Below are 26,822 nucleotides of genomic sequence, written 5' to 3' on the forward strand. Positions count from 1 at the left end.
ATTGACGAAATCCTAAATTAATTTTAGGTCCGTCGAAAGAACGAGAATTGGTCTATATTTTTTAGAGATGAGTTCGGGAGTGCGATTATGCATGGAGAAGGGTTAGCACCTCCGTGGCGCCCGTTCCACGAACGGTACCATTTAATCTTAAATTATCCTATCGTGGCCTACATCAATTTTATTCCTATGTCTCCTTAACCTTTGCTTATTAACTAATTATTTGGTTGATTGAGTCTTTTACTCGGTTTTACGCATGCACGTGATGCAATCATAAAATGATGTCACGATTTATTCAATTTTAAAACAATGAGGTCAACAATCGTTTATCAAAAATCATTCGTAGACTACCCCAACGCTTTGGTGAAATCTCAAAGTTTTCCTCATCTAAAGATATTTCGAGAAGAACTCGTCTCTATTAATTCCTCGGAAAAATCCCATCATCGAGATTCTCGCCCCATTAACACGAAGAATGTGGCATGCTATGACAATATAAGATGATGATGCCTATATGATCGCGTTTATTGATTTAATTAGTTAAAATTCATGTGATAATGTGTTTAATAGTTCAAGGTGATTTATTGCCTTGTTTACGTGTTTATTATTAAAATTTTTTCTTTAATGCATGTTATTTGCTTTTATATTTTTTTATTTATTATTTATTATTTATTATTTCATTTTATATTTTTTTAAAACAATTATTTGAATTAATGGGTGTTGGAGTACAGAGTTCGGATTTATCCTGACGTTTCGGTGAAAATCTGTTTCGATCTCCAAATTTAAGTGACCTACCTAAAAGTGGCAACTCTTTGCCCATTTTAAGTGAAATTACTCAAAAATGTATATTTATTATTTATTTATTACTTCTACTTCTTTTTATTATTATATTTTATTAATATATTTTTTCTTATTTTTTATTTCTTTATTCATCTTCATAATTTATTTTTACTTTTTATAATTTTTATATTTGTATTATGATTTTTTAATATTATCATTTATTTATTTATTATTTATTTTTATTTTCATTTTCCATTTTTTATTTTCTAACACTAAAATCAACATAAATAAAATTTTTAAAATTTTTTATAACTTTTTCTAAAATAATTAACATTAAATCAACAATACATTTTATCTACACAAAATGGGTAAGATCCAAAACCAATTAAAAAGGCCCAAAAATAAAAAGAAAGAATTTTACCTTATTGGGTTAGGTTGGTCCAATTTCCACAAGCCCGCAGCGGACCCAAGCTTGCCACACTAGGCCTGTTTTGCAAGCCCATCGGACCCTTTGACCCCAAAATCTTTTTTCCTTCTTTTCTTTCTTTCTTTTTCTTTTTTCTTCTCTTTCCCAACCGCTCCCCCTCCTTCTTCTCTCTTTCTTTCTTTCTCCTTCTTTTTCTTCCCCTAGCCGGTCCGCAGCACTCCCCACCGTCGGTGCCTCTCTCCTCTCTTTCCCCTCCTTTCTTTCTCTCTAAGCTCAACTGATGACACCAACCCCAAGAGAAAACTCACTCCTTTGCCGCTTGCCCAAAGCCAAAAACCCCTCCCTTAAAATCAAAATCTCCTTAAAAACCCAAATCGACCAACTCTCAAAAACAAACGCCCGTGTTTTTCTTTTTTTTTTTTATGTATTTTTTGGGTTGTTGTGTATTCCTTTCAAATTTGTCTGAGGCCCCCTTTTAAGAGCTGGATTGTTCAAAATTTTTGACAATCCAGCGATAAAATCATGTTTTTCTAAGCATGATTTCACAAGGTTCTGGCATAAATGGAAGCTAATTGCCGGAGGTAACTATTCCCTAAAATTTGGCTACTTTTCAGAGGCCTTAAGTGCCCCGTAATGATAGACCGGAGAGGGGGCTAAGTACATGCTCAGTCTTTTTCCTGTTTTCTTTTCTTTCCTTTTTTTTATTTTTATTTTTGATTGATTTTGAATGGGTGTCTACACTTGCCCAAGAATAAGAAGGAAGAAGCACACGCATCATACTAAATAATGAGAGATTAGGCTTGATTAGGACAATAATTCTATGATTCTTTATTCAAAATTTCAATAAGTCAAAAGATCATTACTTTTTTTTTGTTATTTTAATGATGTATGAAAAGTAAGTTCAAAATTAAGTAATTTGCTTTTACGTGACTTTGTAATATATATAATATAACGAGGACATCTCGAAACATTTCATGTATAACAATTTATGTAACAAAAAACTCTATAGCATATATATTATATTATTTTGCCAATTTACTAAATTATATGGAGTAACTCTTTTTAAATAGTATTAGTTTCTACTTCTACAGTATACACATCGAATTGCTACATTCTTCAATTAAAAAAAATAAAAAGTAAATCAAATGGTGTGCGGTATTTAATTGAAACAAAGGTCAACTAATTGAACTAAATCGTTCTTATTGCCTTATTGGATGGGCTGAACTCCAGTTCTAGAGTGTGTACTTTATACATGTGGTACACGATTAACTTGAAGTAAGCAATATGAAATTATGGCCTCAAATTTATATGAGTTAATGTACAAGAAAGGTTTGTCTTTGGATGTATGCAATGTTTTAGAGAGGCCTCATTTTCAATGACAAGGAAAATGCCTTGAAGTTAAAGCATTTAGATCATATATTATATTATATATACAGGGGTTTTAATATAATTTCATGTTAAAATTTTCTAATTATATATTGATTTAATAAGTTTGTTAATCACCAACCATTCTTTTATTAGTAACGTAAAATGTTGCAATGCCTCTGCAGTGAGGCATTTTGTTCAGCTCCGTGACGCTGTAATTCAACTTTTTTGACAACCCAAGCCAAAGGATTCCCGGTCTTACCCTGACCCGCAATCTCACCAGTTGTCTTCAACGTGTCAAACTCTGCATCACAAGTCGTATACACCCTGCCTTGTCCCCTCGGCCCTCGTAAAGTACTTGATGACGTTTGGTTGCTCAAGGCCGAGAGGAAGTAAATACCCTTTTAATTTATTGTCTCAGTTTTGTTTAGAACTCTCATATCATGTAGAATATACTTCCACGGTAACACGTCAAGCTTTTTGAACGTGATGCACTTGACAGTATGGGAGTAACGCAGCTGTGCCTGCACTAGACCTGGTATAATGAAATGACTTATAGTTCACCCCTGTTCTCTGTTTACTTACTCTCTCCAAATTCCAACAAATTATCCCAAAAAAAAAAGTGTTGTTGGAATGGCGAAAATCTCTTGAAAAAACATTAATGGTGCTTTAAAAGAATTGAGTGGCGATTGGATTTTTTATGAGATTGTGCATCTAAATTATGTTCTATTTACGAGGCTTCCTCTTTCAAAGCAATATTCTTAAGTTTTACTCCATGCCCTGCGTACTGTTGCCAACCACTCATTAACTTTTATTTTGACTTTCTTACTTTTTTTTATTAGCTGAACCAATATTATTATGGTTTTGAATCTTTCTTGGACTAATGTTGGAAAATTCCTCCGACAATGAGATTACAATCTTCTTTTATTTTAAAAATGTAAATTTATTGATGAAATATTTATATTTAATAACATTATTATATATATTGAATGGTAAAATTTAAAAAATTTTGACATTCGAATATTTAATTTATTAATTGATATATAATTTTTTATTTAAAAAATAAAATTTAAATTCTCTTATCTAATTATAAAAAATATTTTAAAGCTTTCAAAAATAAAATTAGAAGTTTATAACCTATCATATATCTAATTATTATATATTCATATTCATTTATTAATATCACTTTTAGTACTTGTATTTTTAAAAAAAATCCGAATATAATCTAGAGCCGTTGGGTTGGAGCGATATAATGGAAGAACCTTCAAGGAAAGAACCAGAAAAAACTCTATAAACTCCAACTTAGGAAATCTCAAACCGAACCCATCATTACCCACTGTAACCTTGTTTGCTTTTAATCAAGACAAGATTTGCTGAGTTCTACACTTCACCCTTATAACTTTCCTTTCTCAAGTCTCAAGCACATCTTCACGAACGTAATTTGTCTCTCACTGTTTCTCCTAAAAAATGAGAGTCGGATATGATGAGGATGTTGCATCAGGAGGCAATGAAGTACTAGCAGTCAACCGCAGGGTCGTCTATGCGATCCTCGACCACTAACAATACTACCTCTCACGGGGCAAGATCCTCTTCTGGCGCAAGAAGAAGAAGAATCAGTTCAAGCCCCAGTTATTTTGCAATGCAATGACCAAATCCGACCTTTGCTTGATGCCATTGACAGGCTCAGGCTGCTTATGGTTATGAAAGAAGGCGTACAACTCCCCACAATTATAGTAGTTGGAGATCTGTCATCAGGGAAGTACAGCGTTTTGAATCACTTGCCGGTATTAGTCTTCCTCGAAGCCAGGGTATTTGTATTAGAGTACCACTCATAATGAGGCTGCAAAGTCATCCAAGTCCAACGCCAGAGAAGTACAATGGCAAGAAAGTCCCTGCAGAGGAATCCCACATCGCAACGGCCATAAATCCTGCAACTGATGAGATTGCAGGCGATGATAAGGGCATATCTAACACCCCGCTTTGCATCCTACTCTTTTATTCTTTTGGAAAGATAAAAGAAAAAAATAGAAAAAAAATACGTATATCTGTTTACATGTGATAAAGAAATTATTTTTCTTTCATTTTTATGTTTTTGCGTGATAGAAGAAAAAATAAGTAGGTCTTTCGCCTTTCCAGCCAGATCCGACCATTCAAAAATAGAATAAACTACTTATTCAATTTATATTAACCCTTTTATTTATAACTTTACCTCTAACCTCGTATGTATGTTTTTTTCTTTATTTTTCATCCTCGGTATCAAATACTAAGTAAGATTCCTTCCTCTCATTTTACTTCAACTTTTTCCTTCCCCCATTTGTTGCACATTCCTACCAAATATAGTTTTAGTCTCTCGTCAGACAATCATCGGACCACCATCATCACTTTGTAGCTTGCCTTTGCTTGTTCCTTGTGGTTTGGTATAGGATGTTGGCCCTTTATTCTGTTCTTGTTTTGGTGCTTTATTCCATTCTGTCCTGCCCCGAGGCCCAAACTACAAGAAAGACTAGTTGATCAAAGGAAAACCGATAAATATGCTTACATGAATGTTAAACGTTTAGATTGAAACAAAAGTATAAATTAATTTGTGTTAATTTCTTGAGTTTAATATTTTAATTACTAATTAACTAAATGAACTAATATCTTTATTATAAAGCCAACCTAGGAGAATACTTAAATAAAGATTCAATGAATTCGTCATCACTTTAGTAAAGTCTTGGTGCTTTACGCTAGCTTCCCACCTGCCAACATTTTCCATATTCACCATGAACAATTTTCTTCTAAAACATCCAAGTTTTGCTGAGTCCTCTCCAGTCTGCCGCTTCACTCTTTCTTTTTCTCAAGCCACAAGCACACCAAGTAACAAACGTTTGTCCCTCATTATTTAATCTCAAAAATGAGTGGACATCAGGATGTTGATGCAGAAAGCATTGGAGTCGACGACATAGTCATCTATGATTTTGATGATTCTCCACCGTATGCAGCTCCAGCTCCTGTGGAACAAGAAAAAGTAGTAGCAGCCAAAGTGGAATCAGCTCCTATTATTTCATCATACAATGACAAAATCCGACCTTTGCTTGATGCCATTGACAAGCTCAGGCTCCTTATGGTCATGAAAGAAGGCATACAACTCCCCACAATTGTTGTGGTCGGAGACCAATCATCTGGCAAGTCCAGTGTTCTTGATTCCTTGGCTGGTGTCAATCTTCCTCGTAGCCAGGGTATTTGCACTCGGGTGCCCCTCATAATCAGGTTGCAAAATCATTCAAGTCCAAGGCCAGATCTTTACTTGGAGTACAGTGGCAAAGTAGTCCCGGTGGACGAATCCTACATCGCAACAGCCATAAATCTTGCAACTGATGAGGTTGCAGGCAATGGTAAGGGCATTTCTAACACCCCACTTACTTTAGTGGTGAAAAAGGATGGTGTTCCTGATCTTACCATGGTTGATCTTCCTGGAATCACTAGAGTTCCTGTCCATGGTCAGCCTGAAAATATATATGAGCAGATCAGAGATATTATCATGCAGTACATAACACCAAAAGAAAGCATTATCCTCAATGTTTTGTCTGCTTCTGTTGATTTTTCTACTTGTGAATCCATTAAGATGTCACGGCAAGTCGATAAGACTGGTGAGAGAACTCTGGCTGTGGTTACCAAGGCTGATAAAGCCCCCGAGGAGCTGCTTCAGAAGGTTACTGCTGATGATGTAAATATAGGACTTGGTTATGTTTGTGTTAGGAATCGTATCGGTGATGAGTCCCATGAAGAAGCAAGCAGGGAAGAGGCTAGATTGTTCCAAACTCATCCACATCTGTCAAGGATTGATAAATCAATTGTGGGTGTTCCAGTGTTGGCCCGAAAACTCGTTCAAATTCAGGCAAATACCATTGCAAGGTGCTTACCGGAGATAGTGAAGAACATTAGTGAAAAGCTAAATGCAAATGTTTCAGAGCTGGAAAGAATGCCTAAGGCTTTGACTTCAGTTGCGGATGCCATGACAGCTTTTATGAGGATCATTGGAGCAGTTAAAGAATCCCTTAGGAAACTTCTTTGGAGAGGGGATTTTGATGAATACCCTGATGATAGATCCAAGCATGGTACTGCTCGTCTTGTTGAAATTCTCAACCAGTTTTCGCATGAGCTTCACAACTGTGAGGAAAGTGATCCCACAAAAGACTTTTTAGCAGAAGAGATCAAGGTTTTGGAAGATGCTAAAGGAATTGAGCTACCGAATTTCCTTTCTCTTGAAGTATTCCTTCGTATCCTGCAAAGAAAAGTTGAGAGGATATCATGTACACCGATTAAATTTGTTGAAATGATTTGGGACTACATAGATGGGGTGGTCATGGCTGTTTTGATGCGCCACTCAGAAATGTACTCCCAGCTTAAGGTGTCCACGACAAGAGCTGGACATAATCTTGTTCAAAAGATGAGGGAGCAATCAATCAATCGGGTAGAGGAGATTGTACAGATGGAGAAGCTAACATGTTATACTTGTAATCCTGTGTACATGGTGGAGTGGACTAAGCTCATGAACGCACAAGACAATATCATCAAGAATGTAAATACTGGACCAAACCATATGGGGATGCCTTCCACGGTGACTGTTGAAGGTTTTGGGGATATTGCAGTTGAACATCTGAGACATCATTCCTGTGGTTTGCTCCAGCAAGCTTTCGACCTGAAGATGAGAATGACTGCTTACTGGAAGATAGTTCTGCAAAGGTTGGTTGATTCCATGGCATTGCATTTGCAGTATTGTGTTCATAATCTCGTGAACAATGACATGGAGGAGATTGTGAATGAGTTAATAGGACCCGATGGACATGGAATTGAGATGATGTTGGTGGAATCTCCTGCAATTGCTGCAAAGCGTGAGAAGCTGAAAAAGAGCATCAAGCTGCTGAAGGAGTCCAAAGACGTTGTGGCCAAGGTCATGGACAGGATTGCTAGTTATGGTGAATTAGTTGCTTAATAATTACTCATAAATTTAGGTGATGCTTTGCGTAATTTTTCGTTTTAAGTTTGTGTCCCGCATGTGCGACGATTTTCTACTGAAGTTAATTTATAACATTACTTAGCAATGCTTTGGATTGGCTAAGTTTTTTTATTTTCAATGAGTTGTTATAAAAGTAAAATTAAATAAATAAAAGTAATGCTATTGCTTGTGGTGACTAAAGCAGAATTCTGCCACAAACATCACCAAGAATTAGTAAGAATTTTGTTGACTAAATTGCAGAATTTAACTTTTTTTGCAATGTTTAATTTCTATACATGGTGGGAAAGATATAATCTTTTCCATTCTTGACTTTTTGAATTTATTTAAAATCTATCACTCCGGTCAAATTGTCATTGTTATGGACTGAATATATCAGATAACAATATCGCTTCAGTGCAATATACATGTGATAATTTCATCTAGTTTGTGATGATGTATTGAAATATATATACATACATATATATATTAATAAATTTAAAACAAATACAAAATGTAGTAAACAAAAAAAAATTAATTAACTTGAAGATGAAAATGAAACATTGGCAATAGATTAATTATGGATCAATGGTCGAATTCCACCTCTTTCTCCTCGTTCCCTGCCTTTTTTTGTATTTTTTTATTTTTTATTTCTAAATTTTTTTTTGAAAACAAAAATTTATTGCAATTTGGATTATCTAACCCTAAGCCTAAATAATTCATCAAACCCAATTAGCAAATTAACCTAATAATCCCAATAAAAATTGAGCTTCCAATCCAATTAATAATGGGACTTCAAGCTCCATTAATAAATTAAGTCTTAGGCTCCAGTTTAAAATAAGTTCAAAATAGATAAGTTTGAAAAGTTAAAAAATTGAAATTGAATTAGTAATGCTTTAATCCAAATTATTCTTAAATTCATACTAAACAATTCCAAACAAAATGACATTATATGCTTTAATCCAAGTTTCTCTTGTTGATTCAAATTAAGCAACAAGCTTCCCTGGCAATGGTATCCTTTTGTCAATTTCTTTAAGATTTAGTCTACACTATTTGTCTCTTCAAGATTTTTTTTTTTTGAAAAGTTGTAATTTTATTAAAGTGCCATTGGGCAATAAAAAAGCCGAGGAGGTTTGATGCCTTTATGAAGCATTGGGGCATAATGAATTCAAACCTCTAGGCAATATTCTGCTGAAAAATACACAGCAAACTACACGAGCCCCACCAAGGAATCCCGAAGACAACAAAACCAACAAAAATAATCTAAACACACCATTTTGTCAATCACTGCATTATGCAAACATATAACATAACTAACGAGATTTTTTTTTTCTTTTATCTTGCTTACTTTAAACCCTTCAAGAATTTTTTTAGCATATATATAAGAAAATCTAAAGGGAAAAAGGTTATTCAAATATTAATTTTTTTTATGTTGGTTTGCTAGTCGATTTGTTCAGCTTATTTAATGATTTCTTTTTTGATGTAATAGTTATGTCATATATAGGTTGAATAATATTTCTTTAAATTGTAATTTTTACTTATACATGTAATTTTATTAATAATAATAATAAACATTAAAAAAGAGATTATGAAAATGTCAATCCCTTTCTCCTCACATATATATATATATATATCATATGGTAACCTAAATATTTCATTTCCCTCATTTGCATGCTGTATTAAATAAAAACATTAACTCTCTCTTTATGAGGGGATTCATATGATATGTGTTGATCTCTTTATGTATAAAAAAATTAAATGGCTTGATAAGGACAATAATTCTATGATCCTTTATTTAAAAATTTTAATACGTCGAAATATCTTTGCTTTTTCTCTTATTATTTTTAATCATATATGAAAAGTAAGTGTGAAACTAAAATTTTATTCATATATATAAATATAAAACAAGGACGTGTCGAAATATTTCATATATATAAAAACTTACGTAATAAAAAATTCTATAACATATATATTATTTTATTTTAGCAAAATAAGAAAAGAGTTTAATATTTACTAAATTATATCGTGTAATTCTTTTGAATCAGTGTATAGTTTCTACTTCTACAATATATACATCTAATTGCTGCATTCTTCAATTAAGAAAAAAAGGAAAAGTAAATCAAATAGTGTGCGGAATTTAATTGAAACAAAGGTCAACTAACTGAACTAAATCGTTCGTATTGCCTTAATGAATGGGTTGAACTCCAGTTCTAAAGTGTGTGCTTTATACATGTGGTACAAAATTAACTTGAAGTAAGCAATATGGAAGTATGACCTCAAATTTATGTGAGTTAATGTACAAGAAAAGTTTGTCTTTGGATGTATGCAATGTTTTAGAGAGGCCTCATTTTCAATGACAAGGAAAATGCCTTGAAGTTAAAGCATTTAGATCATATATTATATTATATTATATATATATGGCTTTTAATATAGTTTCATGTTAAAATTTTCTAATTATATATTGATTTAATAAGTTTGTTAATCACCAACCATTCTTTTTTTAGTAACGTACAATGTTGGAATGCCTCTGCAGTGAGGCATTTTGTTCAGCGTCTTGACGATGTAATTCAACTTTTTGACAACCCAAGCCAAAGGATTCCAGGTCTTACCCTGACCCGCAATCTCATCAGTTGTCTTCAATCTGTGAAACTCTGCAACACAAGTGGGATGCACCCTGCCCTGCCGCAAATTCCCTGTCCCCTCGGCTCTCGTAAAGTACTTGATGACGTTTGGTTGTTCAAGGCCGAAAGGACGTAAGAGAGTGTAGATACAATGAAGCAAATACGCTTTTAATTTACCGTCGAAGTTATGTTTAGAACTCTGAGATCATGTTGAATATTTATTTACTTATAGTTCACCCCTGTTCTCTGTTTACTTACTCTCTCCAAATTCCAACAAATTATCCCACAAAAAAAAAAAGTGTTTTTGGAATGGCGAAAATCTCTTGAAAAAACATTAATGGTGCTTTAAAAGAATTGAGTGGCGATTGGATTTTTTATGAGATTGTGCATCCAAATTATGTTCTATTTACGAAGCTTCTTCTTTCAAAGCAATATTCTTAAGTTTGACTGCATCCCTGGGTACTGTTACCACCACTAATAACTTTTATTTGATTTTCTTACTTCTTACTTTAATTTTTTGATAAGCTGAACCTATATTATTATGGTTTTGAATCTTTCTTTGACTAATGTTGGAAAATTCCTCCGGCCATGAGATTACAATCTTCTTTTATTTCAAAATGTAAATTCATTGATGAAATATGTATATTTAATAACGATTATTATTACATGCACTGAATGGTAAAGTTTAAAAGCTTTCACAAATAATATTAGAAGTTATCACCCATCACATATATTTATTTAATCATTATATATTCATATTCATTTATCAATATATCACATTTAGTACTTGAATTTTTTAAAAAATATCGGATATAATCTAGAGCCATTGGGTTGGAGCGATATAATGGAAGAACCTTCAACGAAAGACCAAAAAGACTATAAATTCCAACCTAGGAAGTCTCAAACTGAACCCATCATCACCCACTATAAGCTTGTTTGCTTTCAATCAAGATTTGTTGAGTCCTACACTTCACCCTTTTAACTTTTCTTCACAAACGTAATTTGTCTCTCACTGTTTCTCCTCAAAAATGAGAGCTGGATATCATGAGGATGTTGCTTCAGGGAGCAATGGAGTATTAGCGGTCAACCACACGGTGGTCTGTGACAATCCTCAACCCCTAACAATACTGCCTATCACGGCGCAAGATCCTCTTATGGCACGAAAAGAAGAAGAAGTAGCAGTCCAAGCTCCAATTATTTCTCAATACAATGACCAAATCCGACCTCTGCTTGATGCCATTGACAGGCTCAGGCTTCTTATGGTCATGAAAGAAGGCATACAACTCCCCACAATTGTTGTAGTTGGAGACCAATCATCAGGGAAGTCCAGTGTTCTTGAATCACTTGCTGGCATTAGTCTTCCTCGAAGCCAGGGTATTTGTACCAGAGTACCCCTCATAATGAGGCTGCAAAGTCATCAAAGTCCAGCGCCAGAGCTTCACTTGGAGTACAATGGCAAGATAGTCCCTGTAGAGGAATCCGATATCACAACTGCCATAAATCTTGCAACTGATGAGATTGCAGGTCATGGAAAGGGCATATCTAACACACCGCTTACTTTGGTGGTGAAAAAGGATGGTGTTCCTGATCTTACTATGGTTGATCTTCCTGGTATTACTAGAGTGCCTGTTCAAGGTCAGCCTGAGAATATCTATGAGCAGATCAGAGATATTATCATGGAGTATATAACACCCGAGGAAAGCATCATCCTCAATGTTTTGTCTGCCACTGTTGATTTTTCTACCTGTGAATCCATTAGGATGTCACAGAAAGTCGACAAGACGGGTGAAAGAACTCTTGCCGTGGTTACCAAGGCTGATAGGGCCCCTGAAGACCTATTTGAGAAGGTTACTGCTGATGATGTGAATATAGGACTTGGTTATGTCTGTGTCAGAAATCGTATTGGTGATGAGTCCTATGAAGAAGCAAGGAGGGAAGAGGCCAGATTGTTCCAAACTCATCCACATCTGTCAAGGATTGATAAATCAATTGTGGGTGTCCCAGTGTTGGCCCAGAAACTTGTTCATATACAGGCAAATATTATTGCGAGGTGCTTACCGGTGATCGTGAAGAACATTAATGAAAAGCTGAATGCAAATGCTTCAGAGCTGGAAAGAATGCCCAAGGCTTTGACTTCTGTTGCAGATGCCATGACAGCTTTTATGAGGATCATTGAAGCAGCTAAAGAATCCCTCAGGAAACTTCTTCTGAGAGGGGAATTTGATGAATACCCTGATGATAGTAGCAAGCATGGCACTGCTCGTTTGGTTGAAATGCTCAATCAATTCTCTGATGAGCTTCACGAGTCTGAGGATAATGATCCCACAAAAGACTTTTTAATTGAGGAGATTAAGGTTTTGGAAGATGCTCAAGGAATTGGACTGCCAAATTTCCTTCCTCGCAGCGCATTCCTTCGCATCTTGCAGACAAAAGTTGATAGGATTTCCAATATGCCAATTGAATTTGCTGAAAAGGTTTGGGACTGCATAGATGGGATGGTGACTTCTGTTTTGACGCGCCACTCGGAAATATATTACCAGCTTAAGGTATCTACGAAGAAAGCAGCTCATAATCTCGTCGAAAGGATGAGGGAGCAGTCGATGAATAGGGTGAAGGAGATTGTGCAGATGGAGAAGCTGACAGATTATACCTGCAATCCTGATTACATGGAGAAGTGGACTAAGCTCATGACTCAACAAGAAAGTTTCCACAAGAAAGTAAATGATGTAGTAATGTGCGGGTTTTCCAGGGTGAGTCTGGAAGGTTTTGGGGATATTGAAGTTGAACATCTGAGGCAGCATCGTAATGTTCTGCATCAAGCTTTCGACCTGAAGATGAGAATGACTGCCTACTGGAAGATAGTTCTGCGAAGGTTGGTCGATTCCATGGCATTGCATTTGCAGTATAGTGTTCATAATCTTGTGAACAATGACATGGAGGAGATTGTGAATGAGTTGATGGGGCCAGACGGGCGTGGAATTGAAAGGATGCTGGTGGAATCCCCTGCAATTGCTGGAAAGAGAGAGAAGCTGAAAAGGAGCATCAAGCTGTTGAAGGAGTCCAAGGATGTCGTGGCCAAGATCATGGACAGGATTGCAGGTTATGATGATTAGGTGCCAATTAATATTTTAAGTTTGTGTTTAATGTTTGGTTAACTTATGTCTGGAAGTTTATAATATTACCATGTAGTGTTGCTTTCAATTAATAAAAGATGTTTTGTTGTCATGAGTTTCTGCACAACTAAAAGCATCCTTTAGCAGAGTATTCTTAAACAGGCATAGCTACAATGCAGCAATTTGCAAAGGTCCATGGAAGTAATGCCTGGCAAGTAAAGCAATGTTCTGCCAGAAACAAACGCACAAAGAAGTTAGAACTTGAAGCTGGAAAGAGCAAAATCAAACACTCAAACCTCAGGTTTTTTCTATTTATATTATAACTGTCAAAATAGGCTCACATATAGGCAGGTGGATTTAAGATTTTGTATGAGGTGGATTTAAGATTTTGTATGAGATGTGGTTAAACACTAATCATACAAGATCATGGGTCGGGTTACAGATCAAGTCAATAATTTGATTATAAATAAAAAAAATAATCATTTTTATATAAAAGTAAATTTAACATAAAATTTTATCAAAAATTTAAATTTATATAAAATTTCAGATTCAACATTATAAATAAACATAAAGCAAAAATAAAAATTAACATCAAATTTTCACATTAGGTATCGTAAATTTGTAATAAATATAAAGTAAAAAAAAAACTAACATTAGACTTTCACACATTGTAATTTGTGCTCGATGTAAAAAAAAAAAGTTGTTTGAGGTAATTTCATGCTTTCAAAGGAAAAAGAAGTTAAAAAGTAAAAAAGGTTGAAAAAAGTTGAAAAGAAAAAAAAAAGGGTTTAGCACATGTTGAGAAATTGCGGAATTATCTCTAAAGAATTGCTCAAGATATAACCCAATCAATAGAATAAAGAAAGAAAGAAATCAAGCACACCACAATAACACAAGAATTTACGTGGTTCAGTCTTTTGATGACCTACGTCCACGGGCACAGTAACAGAGAAAAATCTACTAAGAGAAAAATCAAGAGATTACAAGAAACAGTCTCAAACTCATAACCCTTATCCCACGTACACCTAAATCACTCTCTCTAAATCTAGGTGATTATTATTCTTTAACCCATAGGGTCCTTTTATAGTATCAAATACAATAACCTTATCCTAATTTAATTAGGAATCTTATCCTAATAGAATTAGAAATTGTTATTCTAATCTAACTAGATTTAAAGACTATTTATAAGGTATACTAATTTAATTAGAATTAAACAATCCTAATTAAATCACAATTCAAGACTATCCTAACAAATCTCCACCTTAGGCTTGAATTCACCAAGCTCCACCTTACGAACCAATCTCTGTCGACACCGCCACTGCCCCAATGGGCCTCAAGCACTACGAACACCGATCAAGTCCAAGCAATGCTTGAACTTTATCCCAGAAACTGACTTAGTTAGCATATCTGCCGGATTTTCATCTGTAGCTATTTTCTTTACTACAATCTCACCTTTAGAAATAATCTCTCGAACGAAGTTACACTTGACTTGGATGTGTTTGGTTCTCTCATGAAACATCTGATTTTTAGTCAAATGTATAGCACTTTGACTATCACAAAACACAACTGTTTGTGTTTGTTCAAAACCAAGATCACTAACCAAGCCTTTAAGCCACAAAGCCTCCTTCACTGCCTCGGTCACAGCCATATATTCAGCTTCAGTTGTAGACAAAGCAAAGGTTGATTGAAGAACTGCTTTCCAACTGATTGCAGATCCTGAGAGAGTGAACACATACCCCGTTTGAGATCTTCTACTATCTAGATCACCAGCAAAATCTGATTTGGAGAAGCCAACCACATTACGACTAATGTTTGCACCTCCTTCACACACTAAGCCAACTTCAATAGTAACTTTAGGTGTTTTCACAAGCTCCCATGTTTGATCCCAGTGTAGAGACTCAATCTTCTTAGAAGACTCGACATATATAATTTTCTCATGATAAAAGTAAGGCTCTTCAATCTCTACTTCCACAAATAAAACATAAGAATCAAAATCACCATCAATACAAGTAATGCTTCGTTGAGATACCAATTCTTGTACCTCTTGCAATTCTTTCTGGATTTCACTATCATCTCGCACTGTCACAAGAGCATTGATTTCAAGCTCCACCTGCTTGCCAACTTCTTGGTCTGATGTGTTTGCAATTCTAGACTTTATCCCACAAAGTAATGCAGACTTGTCAAAGGTAACATCCCGACTCACCATAAACTTGGGGAACTTACAATCAGTACACCACAACCAATAACCCTTCACCCCATATGCATAGCCTAGGAATATGCACTCTGTCGCCCTCAACTCAAGTTTACCATCACTCACATGAACATGAACAGGACAACCAAATACTCTCAATATAAAATAATCAGCAGGCTTACCAGACCAAACTTCCTTGGGAGTCTTAAATTCAATTGCAGTTGATGGAGACCGATTTACCAAGTAACAAGCCTTGTTGATAGCTTCTGTCCAAAATACTTTGGTTAGGCCAACATTTGAGAACACGTATTTTGCTCTCTCCAAAAGTGTTTTCTTCATCAATTCTACAATATCGTTTTGATATGGTGTTTTGTCGACAGTGCGATGTCTAACGATTTTCTCATTCTTGTAGAATAGACCAAACTCACATTTGCAAAATTTCAAACCTTTGTTTGTTCGAAAGCTCTCGATCCTTTTCTTAGTCTGCTTCTCGATCAATACCTTCCAATGCAAAAAGGTGGTTAACACTTCACTCATAGCCTTTAGAAGATACGTCCACACCTTTCTTGAAAAATCATCAATAAAGATCCACATGTATAATGATCCACCTTTTGATACCACCGGAGAAGGATCCCACAAATCTAAATAGATGTAGTTTACTGTACCCCTGGTTTGATGAGTTTTAGTGCTAAATTTCACTCTATGTTGCTCACAGAAATCTAGCTTTCCACTCTTTTGACCACACAGCAAACTATGCTTACTTAGTTTTCTAATCCCTCTCTCGCTCATATGACCAAATCTCATATTCCATAAACGTGTTACATCATCTTCAGGATCATTAGATGAGACCACAGAAACAGTTTCAATGACCGTGTTTCCCACTAGACAATAAAGGTCACCGGATAACTTGCCCTTCATGATAGTTAAGGCTCCTTTAGATACATTCAAGACACCATCTTGGCCACTATATTTGTAGCCCTTCTTATCTAACAAACTCAAGGATATTAAATTCTTTTTCATGTCAGGGACATGTTTTACCTCAAGTGTTCTTACCATACCATCAAACATCTTGATTCTAATTGTGCCAATTCCAACAACTGAGAGAGAGAAATCATCTCCTAATTGTACAGTGCCCATATTAACAGATTGATAAGTTGTAAACCAATCACGCCTAGGACATATATGAAAGCAACAAGCCGAATCCAAGATCCATGTATCCATCAGGTTACAATTAGTAATTGCAAGAACATTATCAGTTTCCTCAAAAGTATCAAAGTCATCTCCAACCACGTTTGCAGTATTCTCAGACTTATTAAACTTTTCATCATCCTTGAATTTGATACAGTCTTGACGAAAATGCCCTTTCTGACCACAATTCCAGCAAGTTTTCCCTTTTGCTCTAGATTTACCTTTTCTGTCTAAGCCTTTCTCTTTACCTCTACCTCTATTTACAACCAAACCTTCTGCTTGATTTTCATTCCGAATACCACCAACTTTCTTCTTTAATTCCTTGGAATTTAAAGATGCCCTTACATCCTCGAAAGTGAGAGTGTCTCGGCCGTAAAGCATAGTATCCACGAAATTTTCATACGATGGAGGCAAAGAACATAAAAGAATTAGGGCTAGGTCCTCATCCTCAATTTTAACATCGATATTCTTTAAATCAAGAATAACTCTATTAAATTCATCAATGTGGGTATTAACGGACGTACCTTCACTCATCTTGAGAGTATACAATCGTTGCTTCATATAAAGCCGATTCGTCAGGGACTTGGTCATATAAATACTTTCGAGTTTAAACCACACTGCAGCAGCAGATTCTTCATCCGTGACTTCTCTTAGCACCTCATCAGACAAAGCAAGGAGAATAGCACTATGTGCTTTTTCCATAAGGTCATCTTTCTCACCATCAGATAAATTCGAGGGAAGATGTTCTTTTCCCTTCAGTGCCTTCAACAGTCCTTGTTGCACTAGCAATGCGCGCATCTTAACACGCCACAGGCTGAAATCGTTTCTTCCATTAAACTTTTCAATCTCATACTTGGTCGACGAAGTTGCCATAGCGAGATTCAGATTGACCCAAGACCTTGAAGCTCTGATAACAGTTTGTTGGGAAATTACGGAATTATCTCTAAAGAATTGCCCAAGATCTAACCAATCAATAGAATAAAGAAAGAAAGAAATCAAGCACACTCACAAGAACACAAGAATTTACGTGGTTCAGTCTTTTGATGGCCTACGTCCACGGGCACAGTAACAGAGAAAAATCCACTAAGAGAAAAATCAAGAGATTACAAGAAACAGTCTCAAACTCATAACCCTTATCCCACGTACACCTAAATCACTCTCTCTAAATCTAGGTGATGATTATTCTTTAACCCTATAGGGTTCTTTTATAGTGCCAAATACCATAACCTTATCCTAATATAATTAGGAATCTTATCCTAATAGAATTAGGAATTGTTATTCTAGTTTAACTAGATTTAAAGACTATTTTATAAGGTATACTAATTTAATTAGAATTAAACAATCCTAATTAAATCACAATTCAAGACTATCCTAACAGCACATTTATAAAAGAGATCAAAAAAAGAAAAAAAAAGAGAAAAAAAAGAAAAATAATACCAAGCTTTCAAAGGAAACAAGGTTGAAAAGAAAAAAAAGGGTTTAGTATATTTATAAAGGAGAGAAAAAAAAAGAAAAAAATAATTTCAAAATTTGAACCTAAAAAGAATTCAATCCAAGCCACTAAAGATTAACTTAAATTTTTTACCATTTCTCCAACACAACACATTTGATTTGTATAAGAGTGACAAATCTAGATATTTTTAATTTTTTATATATAAAAATAAAAAATTAAAAACTAAGGAGTAGCAATCGCCACCCCTCTCCCTCTGCTACTGCACACAAGAAGAGTTTAGAAAGATAACGTTGGAAGGTTTGATATAACGTGGAAAGTGATGATTGTAAAGAATGTGAGAATGTGATTACATTTTAATGTTTGGTTGAAAAGATTTACAAAATTATCCATATATATATATATATATGAAAATATAAAATTGAATAACTTATTTTTTTAATATAAATTTTTACTTTTTTAATTTTTTTTAAAAATAAATAATAGTATAGTAAAAATAATATAATATTTAAATATTAATTATTAAAATATTTAAATATTTAAAATTATTTAAAATTTAAATTATTTTATAAAAACATTAATTAATTAAGTTATCACACATTCCACCACATATTTCTGTCATTTTTTTTCTCTTATTTCTTCCTGCACCCACGTCCTTCCCATGGGCGCTTCTTTTTCTTTTCTCCTTATTTCTTTTTTTTTCCTCCTTTCCATACCTAATAAGCATGCTTAATAAGTAGTGGAAGACTTAGATTTATATACCTAAGACTCATCCCATATCGTACTGATGTGAGATCCATGATATTCTATCTTATCCAATTGTGCAACACCCTCGTTACACTGACTTTTTACTTATAGAGAAAAAGGACTCTTACACTAGTCCAAGTCTATCTCGACTCTTGCATCTTTTATGGAGGTTCATATTAGTGAAGATTCGGGTCTACTCTAATACCATTTGTTACAGGCCAGAACTTAAGCCCAATCTCGTGTGACTTTAAACTCTGAAAATAGAATTTAAGTAATCTTATAAATCATGAACCTACGTCCCAACCCAAAAAATATACTTGATAAGTGGTGAAAAACTCATATTTATATATCCAAAACTCATCTATATATTACTAATGTGAGATTTGTGACAAATGGGCTCTTCTTTTTTTTCTCTCCTTCCCCCTAGCTCTTTGGTCATGGGCTCTTCTTCTTTTCTTTCTTTTTTTCTCTCCTTCCTCCTTACTCCCATCACTAGATTCAAACTGCGTCCCTCTCTCCTCTCCAAAGAGTTTAGCTCGTGGAGCATTTTGTCATTTTGGTCCACTTTAGTTTCCTCAATCAAGGGAAAGTGACATTCCCTTCAATCTAAGAAGGAATCACCTTTCCTCTCACGATTGCAATACGATACTTATGTAAAATTATATTCCCAGCGACTTGACATACCAAATGGCACAAAGTCCTTACCACCAATAAAATCCATGATTACTCTCCATGTACCAAATGCCTCCTTCAAATCGGCTGCAATGATTAGTAACATACGAAAGCTTGCCAGTGGTTTTTCTATGCAACCTCGGGTTCTTTGTATGAATTAGTAGGAAAACATTGACAGCTCTGTACTGTAAAAAAAATAGTTAATCAAAATTCAAAACTAGCATTCACTAAATTTTTTTAAAAATTTCTTTTCTTTTCTTTTGTTAGGGAAGGAGATTATTTGATAATCACTAAATCAAAATGTTTTGATACAAATTTTAAAGGTTTTTAATAAAGTGACAAAACATTGATTTGCTTTTATAAATATGCATTGTTTTAATTTTTTAACCTCTTTTTTATATATATTATGTTTAACAAAATACCTCCATTTTAAAATAACTTTACCATTAGAAGTATAAACAAAAATAAAAACGTCTTTTAAATTTTGTACATAAACGGCAAAGTTCATTTTGAACTCAAAAAATCCGTTTTACTTATTTGAACCCGAACTTGATTTAATTAGAAAAAGTCAACAATTCAAATTTGTTCACCCAAATCACTCTTGCTAATCCCAATTTTAACTACCTAGCCCAAGGCCTAAATGACCCCATCAAACCCAAGCAAATTAACCTAATAATTCAATTAAAAAATCAGGCCTCCAAACCAATTAATACTTGAACTTTGAACTCAATTAATAAATTAAGCCTTAAGCTCAAGTTAAAAATAAATTCAAATAAAATAAGCTTGAGAAGTTGAAAAACTGAAATTGAATTAATAATATTCTAACAAAATTTGGTTAAGGACGCTAATAAAGTAGTAGTCATCTAATTCTAACAAAATTAACTTCCCTATGAATGTGTGGAACCTTACATTCCTATATGGTCGTCTAACAAACCACTAAAATTGAGTTGGGAAGTTGATTCCAATTACTTCACTTCCTTAAACCCTTACTCCAAAAATAGAAGAAAACAATGATATAAATAGAATAGAACCGCCTAATTCCACATTAATAAATTGTGCCACAGTTAGTTTTTCTCTTGTGTGAATTGTTTGACTACTTATTAACATAAAAATGGCCCAACTTAAAGTTTTCTCATTCCTACTCTTCACTCTCCTCATCCTCATCCTAACCTTTGGCATATGTCACATGCATCCTCCTCAAACAAACAAAAAAATATTATTTTTAATTTCTTTATTTATTTCCTTTTTTTAATCAATTTAAATCCAATTTATGCAGGCTACACTATTTGTCTCTTCAAGAATTAATATTTACATATGTTTTTTCTTTTGCCTTCTTGACTACTTTAACCCTTCAAGAATTTTTTTTAACATATATATAAGAAAGTCTAAAGGAAAAAAGATTATTCAAATATTAATTTTTTTTTTGTATGTTGGTTTGCTAGTTAATTTGTTCAGCTTATTTTATGATTTCTTTTTTGATGTAATAGTTATGTGATATATATGTTGAATAATATTTTATTAAATTGCTATTTCTACTGATACATGTAATTTTATTAAAAATGATAATAATAAAAGCGTTAAAAAAAAGAGATTATGAAAATGTCAATCCCTTTCTCCTATTGGCATAAGAAATAAATAATCTATAAATTTGTTTTATACTTCTATAGTATTCGTAAATAATCAGACTATACGACTAGCGGACAAAATATACCTTTTCTATTTTATTGTATACTATATGTCTTTAAGATGACTGCTGGCTTGTTAATTTATAGATTTCACGGAAGTATAGCCAGCAAAGGAAGATGTTGCAAGAACCAGCCTGAACTTAGGAGATGTTTACTGGGCCATGACGATGATCCTAATGCCGGTGGCAAATGTTGGAGCTATTGCAGCTCAGAGTGTAGAGGAGGTGTCTGCAAAAGAATGAGCAGTGGACGTCGCCACCAATGTCCCTGTTATTGTTGATACTGAATGTTGTCAACTTGCCCAAGAACACGAAGGAAGAAGCACATGCATCATACTAAATAATGAGGGATTAGGCTTTCTCTCTTCACTTTAAATGGAATATATATCATGGTAACCTAAATATTTTATTTCCCTCATATGTATACAATATGCGTTGATCTGTTTATATGCTGTATTAAATAAAAATATGAACTCTCTCTTTACGAGGAGATTCATACAATATGTGTTGATCTGTTTATGTACAATAAAGTAAATGGCTTGATGAGGAAAACAATTCTATGATCTTTCATTCAAAATTTCAACACGAACTTAACTAATTTGTTTTTACATAGTGATGACTACTACTATATATATAAGGAGAGCTTCTGGAAACATTTCATATATGAAAACTTATGTAACAAAAACCTCTATAACATATATATTATACTATTTTACCAAAATAAAAATGAGTTTGCTATTTACTAAATTATATCAAATCATTCTTTTCAAATGTTATGTAGTTTTTACTTCTATAACATATACGTCTTTTTTTTAAAAATAAAATAGATATTTTATTGCATATAACTAACTTTACAAAAACTATCCCAATGTGATAGTAGGGCAACACTACTCTAGGAAAACAAGACCCTTCCCAGTGAGGCTCGCGTACATATCTATCAGCTGCATTCAAACGACTGCTTATGGGATCAAACTAAAACATCAGCCATAACCTTACACAATCTTAAGTTTCATCACATGGCAACTGTAATACAGCCCACTTTCCTACATTCCTTAGTGGCAATGGGTTACAACGAGATCAAACAATAGTTAATCGCAGAATTGAATCTTTCCTGTACATAGAATCACCAAAGCCAAAACTGCTCTGTCATTCACGATATACATCTAATTACTATTCTTCAATAATAATTATAAAAAAGAAAGAAGAAGTAAATCATATGGGGTCCGAAATTTAATTAAAACGAAGGTCAACTAATTGAACTAAATAGTTCTTATTGTCTTATTGGATTGGTTCAATTCCAGTTCTGAAGAGTGCGTTTTATAGTCTTAAATTTATTTGAGTTAATTTACAAGAAAAGTTTTGTGTTTAGATGTATGCAATGTTTTAGAGAGGGGCCTCATTTCAATGACAAGAAGAATGTCTTAAAATTGAAACATTAAAGGTTTTGTATCTTACCATATGTGGGTTTTAGTATAATTTCATGTTAAAATTTTCCTATTATGTATTGATTATATAAGTTTGTTAATCACTATTACATATAAGAGCTATTGCATATATGTCTCCTTTTTAATCAAAGATAAATTAATATCATACGATTTTTTTAAAAAAAATGTATGAATATAATTGAATCATAGCAAGGATACAAAATGTTTAATAAAATCTTATAAACGAAAGGTACAAAATGGACGGACAAGAATCTGATTCTTACAATGTTATAAATTATTATTATTATTAATCTTTAGTTATACATGTAATTGTATCAAAAACTAATAGATCTAGTTTAATAATTTTTTAAATTCTAATAATAAATTTCAACAACAATTTGAAACCACAACAGTACTATCAAATTGAAGATTTGCCAACTAATCAAATCAAGAACCGACGAGGAATGGTCACTTACTTGAAGCAAATGCATCATGATGAAGCACTGAGCTGACGAGTCATTGACTACTACTCCTTAGTGAGCAAGCATTGACCCGCGGAGCCTTGGTGCGGAAGCAGTTTAAAAAGATTATTGGTGGGGTTTCCACCCTCTAATTGATTCCAAACTTGGTCCCATGGTTTAGGTGTAGAAATGTCCACCACCTTTTCTACCATGAAAAGCACCCAAATGTCAGCACTATTGCATCCTTTGCTTACCCATCACGAAATTTCTACTCTAGCTTATGTCTCCTTCCAATCACATAAAATATATTCAAATTTCATTCATGTTAATTTTTGTCAATTTCACTTTTTAGATTACACTCTCTTATGTTGATTTTTTATTTGATAAAAAGAGAAAATCAAATTTTATTCTTTATACAGAAATTGGAAACATAATATCTAAAAATTCTTTCAAGATTATTTTGAAAATTTTAAATAAATCATTATTTTTTTATTACGTTTAATTAAATTTTTATATTCTTATTTTGGATCAAATAGGTTCTTATGAATAACAATTTATTCATTGTTACTAATTAAAACATCATTTGTCATTTTATATTACATGATGTTAATATGACATGCTAACAAGTCAAAATGGATGATAACATGATAAGTTAGTGTAATATATTGATATAGTAACGTAGTATTTTCATCATTCACATTAGTGCCACATGATATAAAAAATGACGAATTGTATTTTCATTAATAACAATCAATTAATCATTAATCATAAGAACATATTTGACTTAAAATAAAATATAAGTATTTGATTACACGTAATAAAAAAATAAAATTTTATTTAAATTTTCTTAATAATTCAAACTTTTTGAAAACATTATGTCAAAAATGGATTATCTTCGGATAAATATTCACGTATTTTATGTCAAATATTCACCCAACAATCAAAACAATAGATGATGGTTTTTCTTTTCTTTTTTGAAAGTATTTTTCTTTTCTCCTTAAGTGAGGTAATTCTCATTTTTAAAATATATATATATATAATCTTTTATAAAATCATTTCAAATAATTCAAAAAAAAATAATGAAATTTAACTCTTAACTTTTGTAATATTATTTCATTACGTATTCTCCAACTTTTATCCCCACTTAACAGAATTAAAAAAAGGAAGAAAATAGGAAAGGGTGCCCAAAAAAATGACAAATATGTTTTGCAATGTGCATTATTTATATATTCTCTTTTTCCTTTACTTTATTGAATAATATAGATTTCTTAAGGGAGGAGGAAAAAAAGGTACAAATGAAAAGGCGTGAATATGTCTAGTACTATTACTGGTACTAGTTTCTATTACAGGTTAGGTCCTAACTCTTCTTTTTAAGCCTCAGAAAGAGAAAATTACACTTGGATGTCGTAGAATGTAAACGAATTCATGATCAGTGGTTTATCAAAACTAAATTCAATTTAGTGTAAAATATCTAATTAATATATCTCAAGTGTAATGAGTCTTTTTTTTTAAAGTAAAGTGTAATGAAATATTTATAATAGAGATGAAAATACCCTTATCGGTTTTAACAAAAAAAATTCAGTTTTAAATTAAAACAAATTGTACAAAATAATTGAGTAACATGATATATCATCTTATAATAGAATGTACATGATATTACAATAATTTGAACATCTCTCATTATTAATTTTGTTCTCTTACTTTAATTTTGCTCGTGGTTTACATTGAGTTTAGTTTTACCTCAAAAAAGTTTGATTAAGGTTGAAATCATTCTTAAAAGACATAATTATCTTAAACATATGGACTGTTTCAAGTATCTTATACCTAATAATTAAATCACCTATAAGTACATTTGATTAAAATATTGTATATATCTTATTATAGTAATAGGAACATTAAAATGGTTAAACCATCCAAAAAATATTTTCACACATTTTTGTTTATATAAGTGTTAAATGATATGCATATTCTATAATATGCATATTTTTTTATAACAATTAGAATATACCCATGCGATGCACTTGTGTGATATAGGTAAAACAATATTTGTTCAAATATATCTATATTTCAATAATCATATCATACTCACTTTACATAAGCAATCATGAAACTATTTATCAATTCAAATGTGTATAAAAAAGGCCAAAATTACATAATTTTTAAGTGATAATCTATTTTAAGAGACCATAAAAAGCATTTTTCACATATCTTACCCATGATAATCAAATGACATGCACATTCTACTATTTTTATGATATCCATATGTACATTACATTTTAGTGACATGCACTTATTTTTCTTGAAGGGCATTTTCTATTACACATGCAAATTATTCGGTTACGCTTAGCTGTAATCATTACACCATTCAAAAAGTTTTTATAATAAACCACCGGCCGTTAATTTGTTTTCATTTCACTACATCCAAGTGTAATTCTCCAATCAAAAAGACCCGAGAATCAAAAGACTCTCTCCTAGTATTTTCATCCCTCAATTATCAATAAAGTGTCCAGTCTTTTGGCCCGAGAACCAAAAGACCTTTAGCAAAGATCCTCTGAATTTGAGCGTTTTAATGGAAGAGCCTTCACCGAAGGGACCAGAAAAACCTCTTTATAAATTCCAACCTAGGAAGACTTCAATCTTCAACTGAACTCGTCATCCACTCAGTGAAAGCTTGTTGCTATGAAAGTTTTCTTCTAAAACATCAAGATTTGCTGAGTCCTACTCTTCACCCTCTTAAGCTTTGTTCCTCAAGTCTCAAACACATCTTCGGAAACTGTATTTATCTGTCATGTCTGTAAAAGTGAGTGTTGTATATGATGAGGATGTTGCTTCAACAAGCAATGGAGCACTAGTGGTCAGCGGCATGGTCGTCTATGACGATTCTCAACCGCTAACAATACTGCCTATCAAGGCGCAAGATCCTCTTATGGCACAAGGAGAAGAAGTAGCAGTCCAAGCTCCAATTGTTTCTCAATACAATGACCAAATCCGACCTCTGCTTGATGCCATTGACAGGCTCAAGCTTCTTATGGTCATGAAAGAAGGCATACAACTCCCCACAATTGTTGTAGTTGGAGACCAATCATCAGGGAAGTCCAGTGTTCTTGAATCACTTGCTGGTATTAGTCTTCCTCGAAGCCAGGGTATTTGTACTAGAGTACCCCTCATAATGAGGCTGCAAAGTCATCAAAGTCCAACGCCAGAGCTTCACTTGGAGTACAATGGCAAGACAGTCTCTGTAGAGGAATCCCATATCACAACTGCCATAAATCTTGCAACTGATGAGATTACAGGTCATGGTAAGGGCATATCTAACACACCGCTTGTTAGGATAGTCTTGAATTGTGATTTAATTAGGATTGTTTAATTCTAATTAAATTAGTATACCTTATAAAATAGTCTTTAAATCTAATTAGACTAGAATAACAATTCCTAATTCTATTAGGATAAGATTTCTAATTAAATTAGGATAAGGTTATTGTATTGGATACTATAAAAGGACCTTATGGGTTAAAGAATAATCATCACCTAGATTTAGAGAGAGTGATTTAGGTGTACGTTGGATAAGGGTTATGAGTTTGAGACTGTTTTTTGTAATCGCCTGATTTTTCTCTTAGTGGATTTTTCACTGTTGCTGTGCCCGTGGACGTAGGTCATCAAAAGACCGAACCCCGTAAATTCTTGTGTTCTTGTGAGTGTGCTTGATTCTTTCTTTCTTTATCATTGATTG

The 26,822-nt window shown here is 33.3% G+C and overlaps 2 protein-coding genes across 2 annotated transcripts in view; both read left to right on the forward strand.

Moving 5' to 3' along the window:
• On the forward strand, positions 5,323 to 7,676 carry LOC18599429 (dynamin-related protein 4C). Its single transcript, XM_007029400.2, has one exon. The coding sequence runs from the start codon at positions 5,460 to 5,462 to the stop codon at positions 7,539 to 7,541; it is 2,082 nt and encodes a 693-aa protein (XP_007029462.2). The 5' UTR covers positions 5,323 to 5,459; the 3' UTR covers positions 7,542 to 7,676.
• Positions 11,166 to 26,822, forward strand: part of LOC18599431 (dynamin-related protein 4C) — a 20,851-nt gene continuing 5,194 nt past the window's right edge. Inside the window, exon 1 of the mRNA XM_018122189.1 lies at positions 11,166 to 11,724. Within this exon, the coding sequence (XP_017977678.1) occupies positions 11,191 to 11,724 (534 nt within the window). The 5' untranslated portion in view covers positions 11,166 to 11,190. The remainder of the gene's footprint in view (positions 11,725 to 26,822) is intronic.

The sequence above is a fragment of the Theobroma cacao genome, chromosome 5 (genome assembly GCF_000208745.1).
Source record: "Theobroma cacao cultivar B97-61/B2 chromosome 5, Criollo_cocoa_genome_V2, whole genome shotgun sequence".
In the NCBI taxonomy this organism is placed as follows: domain Eukaryota; kingdom Viridiplantae; phylum Streptophyta; class Magnoliopsida; order Malvales; family Malvaceae; genus Theobroma; species Theobroma cacao.